We start from the raw sequence: 6,709 nt of genomic DNA on the forward strand, positions 1-6,709 counted from the left end.
GAAACAAGAAACACTTAAGTTTTATCGCCTCTGCTCATTGTCGCGAGCTCGGGACGCACCGGGAGACCCCGGCTGCCCCCGAGTCCTGCCACCTGGGCCCGCGACCCGCGCGAGGGCGCGTCCACGTCCCCGCAGGAGCGCGCGCGGCGGGAGCGGTGGGGCGCTGGGGGCGGGGCGCGCGGGGGGAGGGGCGCGGGGGGGAAGTTGGGCGGGGGCGGCGCGGGGGGGCGCGCCTCCAGGCCCGGCGGCCGCGAGGACGGAACCGCAGCGCAGGGCCCACCCCGCCCCCGCGGGCAGTCGGCGCGGCCCCCCCGCCCCCGCCCCCGGCAGCACAGCCGGGACCCTCGGCGGCACCGCCGGGCCCAGGTCGGCCGCCCACGCACCTGGCGGAGGACGCGGCCCGCTCCGGGCGTCGGGGCGCTGGGGCTGCTGCTGCGGCGGCTCCGGGCTCCTCGCGCTTCCGCGTTCGCCCCGCGTTCCGCTCCCGGTTCTCCGGGGCCGCTCCCCGCGCCGCCCTGGGCGGGGCCGCACCCCGCGCCGGGGACCGCTGGCTCTTCCTGGATCAGGCCCGGGCTCTGGACTTTCCCGGTTTCTGCTTTCAGGAGGGATTGGTCCAATGAGGGTGACTCCAGCGTTGGAGCTGGGACAAGTGGCTGGACGGTGCTGCCATTTATCTGAGGAGCAGGGGAGCTTTGGAGCGAGAAAGGCAGATTTCGGGAGGACTGGGGAAGCAGGAGGGTACGGTGATGTTCCGTAGCGTTCCCGAGTGGTTCGAAATCTGTGTCTGCCTTTCCAGAGAAGGGGCTGGAGGTTCCTTGGGCAGGGGTCAGGGAATGGGAGATAATAAAACTCCCCAATACTGTGCAAAATGGGAAGAAAAAGGTGTAGAAAGGCTATGGATTGGGATCTTGACTCTACTGTTTAATTCCCAGGGGATAACGGCCGGGGACTTTACAAATCCCCCACTTCATCATTTCTACCTGGCTTAGGGCTTGTATAGAATCAGCTTAGGTGACAACAGCAAAAATGGTACGGTGGGTGTTAACAGAACCAAACTTGGGCCTACGCGCCCACAGGCAGTAAAGCTGAGCTGCTAACACCGGGTTGTGGTGACGCAAAGTGCAGCGTTTCTTGTAAGGCACCCACAGGTAGCCCTGGACAATTAGTGCTCCCAAAGCCGCAACTCCCAGGTGGCTCTCAGGAAACCATTTTTAAAGGCCAGGTGAGGAGGTGGGTCAGGTATGTGATCAGCCGGTGCACAACTGCACAATTCTCTGATTGGTTGATGGTGGGGTAACAGAGTGGAGTCACAGGGTCCACAATATCAGTCCTTAGGTTCCTGGAGGCCTGGGGGCCGTGTGCTCTTGTTCATCAAGTAGTTAACATCCTCCGTTTGTGGGGGGTTTTAGCATCTGTAAAACAACTCCGGAAACGTGCATCAGATACTGTTATCTGGGTCCCGCAAAGAGGAGATATAGCAGAGGATACCGGGGAGGGGTCTGTCCAGGGAAGGCGCCTTGGGTCCTGCTTAGTTACATGGGGAGCTGCAAGGTCCATCCCTCCCCCAAAACATTTTTTAAAACCTGACAAAAACTGCCAGAAACTACCTTATCAGAACCTAGAAGATAGTCAAAGGATTACAGCCAACTAGCAGATGTGTAAGAGTTACCAACTCAGGTCCTTGGACTCTTCGATCAATAGAAATGGATGGGGCCAGAAATTCAGGGAAGGCCTCATTGGGAATCCTGCTGCAGCACATGGGAGTGAGAACAAGTAAATGTGACTTGTGAATTGTTTTGTTTTGTTTTGTTTTGAATGAACTGTCAACTACAGAATAGTGAACTCTGAACCTCCAGCTGAAGAGCAAATGAGCACATCTGCTCCACCTAACAGAACTCAAAATGCTTTCCTGGAGTTAATATATGCATCATATATTTTCAAGGAGAATCAAATGGCAGGTTCTAAACAGGTTGTCTTAACCAGAGGACTGAAGAAAAGTTATTTAGCAAGAACATAGCTCAAAACATGCACCCCATACAAAACTGATGGTTTCTTTGGATGGGATCTCATTGAATGGATGATTTAACTCCTAAATGCTGATGTTAGGGTCACTTTTGCTCAACACTTTCCTCATTCCAACTAACCTGAGACCTTAACAATTTACAGCTCCTTACCTGGGGTCTTTCTTGGGGCTTCTCTTGCATATAGAGGGTTTTTCCTTTCCCTTTGAAACATATTCTAATTCAAACCCTCCACTGAAACAGCATGAAAGGGACCTCAGGGCCATGATTTCTTTACTGGTTCCTTAAATGCAGTCAGGGCAGGGCAGGATGCATAACTTAGGTGTCTGCCTGCTGCTTGGTGGTGCCGTGTGTAGGCATCATGCGCAGTCCTAGGCTTTTGCTCCTGACACCTCAGAAATGGCAGTTGGTTTGTGGCTTTTTTGTACCTTATTGTTCTTAATTGCCCAAGTGTGCATGTGTGCAGTTACTTTCAGTCCCTTGTAGTTTCTTTGTATTCTCTTGCTCGAGGAGACATTTGTCCAGGTGCAAGCCCTCCAGTAGAGGGTCCCAGGTCCCATCCTATCTCATGACCAGGAGAAAGGCCACTGAAGCAAGGTAGGAGATCTTTATGGTATTTTAACTTGTTGACCACAGACAATAAAGCAGCCAGTTATTTAATCGATAAAACAGGTTTGTTCAGGAACAGTAAGGAATTGCTGTTAAGGACATGCAGTCTATTAAGAAGCACAGGCAAGTCTGAGAACAAAGGAGAGAAAGATTCTTTTTTTTTTAATTTAATTTTTTACCTTTTTCAGTTTTATTAGGTAGAATTATTAACAGTTTAACTGCACATATACATTATATTGCATGTAAATACATATATACAATATACTGCACCTTTTTTCTTTAGTTTACATATATATACTGATCATTGTTTCTAAGAACATATTAGGAGCTTTAGCTTTTTAAACTTACATAGTTATCAAAGGAAAAAGCCAACCACAAAATAAGAATCAACAGAATGTGGTAATCCAATCATAAAAGACTGTCAAATGTGCTTACACATATTCAAGAAATCAATCGCCTAAGTTATAAGTAATAAGTAGTTTGTCATTTTTTTTTTTTTTAGATTCCACATATAAGTGATTATCATATGGCATTTTTCTTTCCCTTTCTGGCCCACTTCACTTAGAATAATGATCTCCAGGTCCATCCATGTTGCTGCAAATGGCATTATTTTATTCTTTTTTATGGGTGAGTAGTGTTCCATTGTATATATGTACCACATCTGAGGAAAATTCTTTTTTTTTTTTAGTAAACCCAAATTTAAAATTTTATTGTGGTTTTAGTGACTCTCTTAATTATAAGGGAGAATGAAATATTCAGTGTCTGTAGCTATTTTAAGGTAACTTCTCAACCTGAGCTATTTATAGCCTTTACTTACATTTATATGGAGAGATTTTAGTTACAAATTTGTTGTTACGTACATATGATCTTACAATAATGCTATGAGGTAAGCAAGGACTATTAAGTCAGTTTTACGGATTCACAAGACTGTAACTGATTTAATTTAGGTTGAGGAAGACTCTTTTATAGAGGAGAAGAGGCTATTATAAGAGTCCTCTGGAGGAAACTGGGAGGCAGCAGTGCGGCAGTTTTTCAGTGTCTGAGTTGTGGGTTTCTCATTGGCTGAGCTGCTTGCTGGCCAAGGAGAAATTCTTCTCTGTGTAAGCTGGGGCACGTAGGAAGTTGCATACATGCCTAAGGCAGGACTGATGCTCAGAAAAGACTTGAAAATGCCACAAGCGTTCGCATCATGCTGGCCTTTCAGCTGATCGGCCGCAGGGAGTGGAGGACAAGGCAGAGTTGCGAACGGTCTGTCTGACAGAAGAGGGCTGCCCCAACCCAGAGCCAGTCTGCAAAGAACTGGAGGGTACTGTTTTCTTTTCTTCTTCTCTCTCTCTTTCTTTTTTTATCCTGTTTTTCCCTCCAGACACTTAAGAAAATGTCAATCAAACCACTAGCTAAGCAATAAGCTAAAGGAACAGAGACCTCAGAGATCACATGATGAAGAATACAGCAGCCTTTAAAAAAATAGTTTTTAAAAGTCACTAAACAAATAAACAACTGCAGCCCGCAGCAAACAGAAAATCCTGGGGGTTAGGGGTGGGAGAGAGAATCCCATTTCTGGAGTTGCCACATTATAATACTCAACAAAAAGTTAGGAGGCATGCAAAGGAACATGAAAATGTGGCATTTAAAGGAAAAAAGAAATTAACAGAAGATGTCCCCGAGGAAGCACAAACATGGGACTTATTAGACAAATGCATTAAATAAGCTATTTTAAATATGTTGAAATAATTGAAGGAAAATATGAACAAAGAACTAAAGGAAGCCAGGAAAACAATGTCTCAACAAATAAAGAATATCAGGAGAGAGACTAAAATGATAAGAAATGAACCAAATAGAAGTTTTGGAGCTGAAAAGTATAACTGAAATGAACTGAAATTCACTACAGGTGCTCAACAGCAGTTTAGGGCAATTGAAATGATCAAGTCTGAGGAACAGAAGAGAAAAAAAGAGGGAAGAAAAAAAAAAATGGAGCCCAGGGGACCTGTGGGACATTATTAAGGATACCAACATATGCATGATGGGAGTCCCAGAAAGAAATGAGGGAAAGCAGCAGGAGCATTTGAGGAAATAATGGTAAAAAAAACCTCCCAAACTTGACAAAAGATAGGAAGCAACACATCCAAGAAGCTCCACAATGAACTCCAAACAGGGAAACTCAAAAGAGATCCACACCAAGGCACATTATAGTCAAGCTGTTCAAAGACAAAGAGAGAATCACGGAAGTACCAAGAGAGAAGCAAACTGTCCCACACAGGGACTGTCAGTGAGATTCACAGCCAGTTTCTCAACAGAAACCACGGAGGCCAAAAGGCAATGGGATGATAACTGGCAACCAAGAATTCTATACCCATCAAAACTATTAGCAAAAATGAAAGACAAGTTAAGATATTTCCAGATAAATAAAGTAGGTCTGCTCTGCTGGAAGGGTGAAGGGAGTCCTTTATGCTGAAATGAAAAAACACTAGACAGTAAATTGAAGCCAATGAGGAAATAAAGGACACTGCTAAAGGTAACTATGTAAGCATAAAAATCAATAGTATTATATTTTTGTAACTCCTCTTTCTTCCTATATAATTTAATAGATGCATAAAATAATCATAAAGGTATGTTAATGAGCGGACAATGTATAAAGACGTAACTTGTTACAACAATACATAAAGGGGGAGGAATGTAAATGTATAGGAGTATAGGTTTTGTATACTATTGAATCTAAGTTGATACTAATTCAAACCAGGTTGTTATAAATTTAAGGTACTAATTGTAATCTCAAAGGTAACCACAAAGAAAATAAATAAAAAATATATACAAAAATTAATGGGAAGGGAAACAAAATGGTATATTAAAAAATAAGCACAAAAGATGACAGTAATGGAGAAATCAAGGAATAAAAAAGATGACACTTAGGAAAAAACAACCAAATGGCAGAAATTTGTCATTTGCAGTAATTACTTTAAATTTAACCAGATTAAACTTTCCAAATAAAAGACAGATATAAAACTTATGGGATGCAGTGAAAGTGTTCAGAGGGACATTTATGGCTGTAAATGCCTGTATTCAAAAAGAAGGAAGATCTTAAATCAACAACCTAACTTTACACCTTAAAGAACCAGAAAAAGAAGAGCAAATTGAGCCTAAAGCCAGCAGAAGGAAGGAAATAACAATGATTAGAGTAGAGATATATGAAACAAGTAATAGAAAAATAGAATCTATTATATCAAAAATTGGTTTTTGAAAAGATAACAAAATTGAAAAATCTTTAACTGGCCTAACAAAGAAAAAGGAAAGAAGGAAGACTCAATTACTAAAATCAGAAATGGAAGTGTTGATATTATTACTGACCTTACAGAAATCAGGACTATAGGAGAATATATGAACAATTTTACATGAATAAATTACACATTCTAGTTGAAATGGAGAAATTCCTTTTGATGGCCCCTTCCCTGGGATCAGTAATCTTGTGAAGGGTAAACGTGCTGTTTTAAAAATGTGTGATAAAATCCTATAGAATGCTTTTAGAACATCAATTACACGAAAGTCTCACCTATCATTGTATTGCTCTGCTATGATCACAGCAGAGATTCAAGCTAGAATTCGCTTTTATTTACTGCTTGACACTATTGCTCATACCTTCTAGAAGGTAGCACATGTGATACTCCATTGTTCCGATTCCAGGTTTCCATGAACTTTTGCTGTAAGTCCAACACATTCATGCTGTAAATCCAACAGTTCTATCTGTATTAAAATGACAAGATTAAAAAAATGTGTCTTTCAGCAACCAACGTTGTTAGAAACTTTCTTACTGAGGTAAATTCTAGAAATCTGAGATCTGGGGCCTTGGTGAGGAACTCTCTCTTTCCCACAGGTAAAGAGGGCTGTGGCTTTTCTTGCCTTTGCCTCGAGGCTGGATGCATGCACCTGTTGACTGAAATAAATGTGCAGCCTAAAAGTTGAGAGTTATGTTTTATTTGGTGGGAGGACTTGATCCAGGATGACAGCCTCTCAGATTGCTCTGAGGGACTGCTCCAAAGAGGTAGGGGAGGAGCTAGAACATATAGGAGATTTACAAAAAAGAC

The 6,709-nt window shown here is 43.1% G+C and overlaps 2 protein-coding genes across 4 annotated transcripts in view; both read right to left on the reverse strand.

Annotated features, from left to right (window-relative positions):
• Window positions 1-560, reverse strand: part of PARP4 (poly(ADP-ribose) polymerase family member 4) — a 66,776-nt gene extending 66,216 nt beyond the window's left edge. For 2 of the 3 annotated variants that reach the window (XM_031465670.2, XM_031465669.2), the window contains exon 1: window positions 384-556. The gene's annotated coding sequence lies outside the window, so the exon portion shown is untranslated. Of the gene's footprint in view, window positions 1-383 lie in introns of all 3 variants that reach the window. The other variant, XM_031465673.2, reaches the window with a different exon arrangement.
• On the reverse strand, window positions 15-6,294 carry LOC135322718 (proline-rich proteoglycan 2-like). The gene is made up of 2 exons (XM_064492887.1): window positions 6,264-6,294; window positions 15-859 (listed from the first exon to the last, which is right to left on the reverse strand). Exons 1-2 carry the CDS (start codon window positions 6,292-6,294, stop codon window positions 15-17), a joined length of 876 nt encoding a protein of 291 aa, XP_064348957.1.
• Between the last annotated feature and the right edge of the window lie 415 nt (window positions 6,295-6,709).

The sequence above is a fragment of the Camelus dromedarius genome, chromosome 13 (genome assembly GCF_036321535.1).
Source record: "Camelus dromedarius isolate mCamDro1 chromosome 13, mCamDro1.pat, whole genome shotgun sequence".
NCBI classification, from domain to species: Eukaryota; Metazoa; Chordata; class Mammalia; order Artiodactyla; family Camelidae; genus Camelus; species Camelus dromedarius.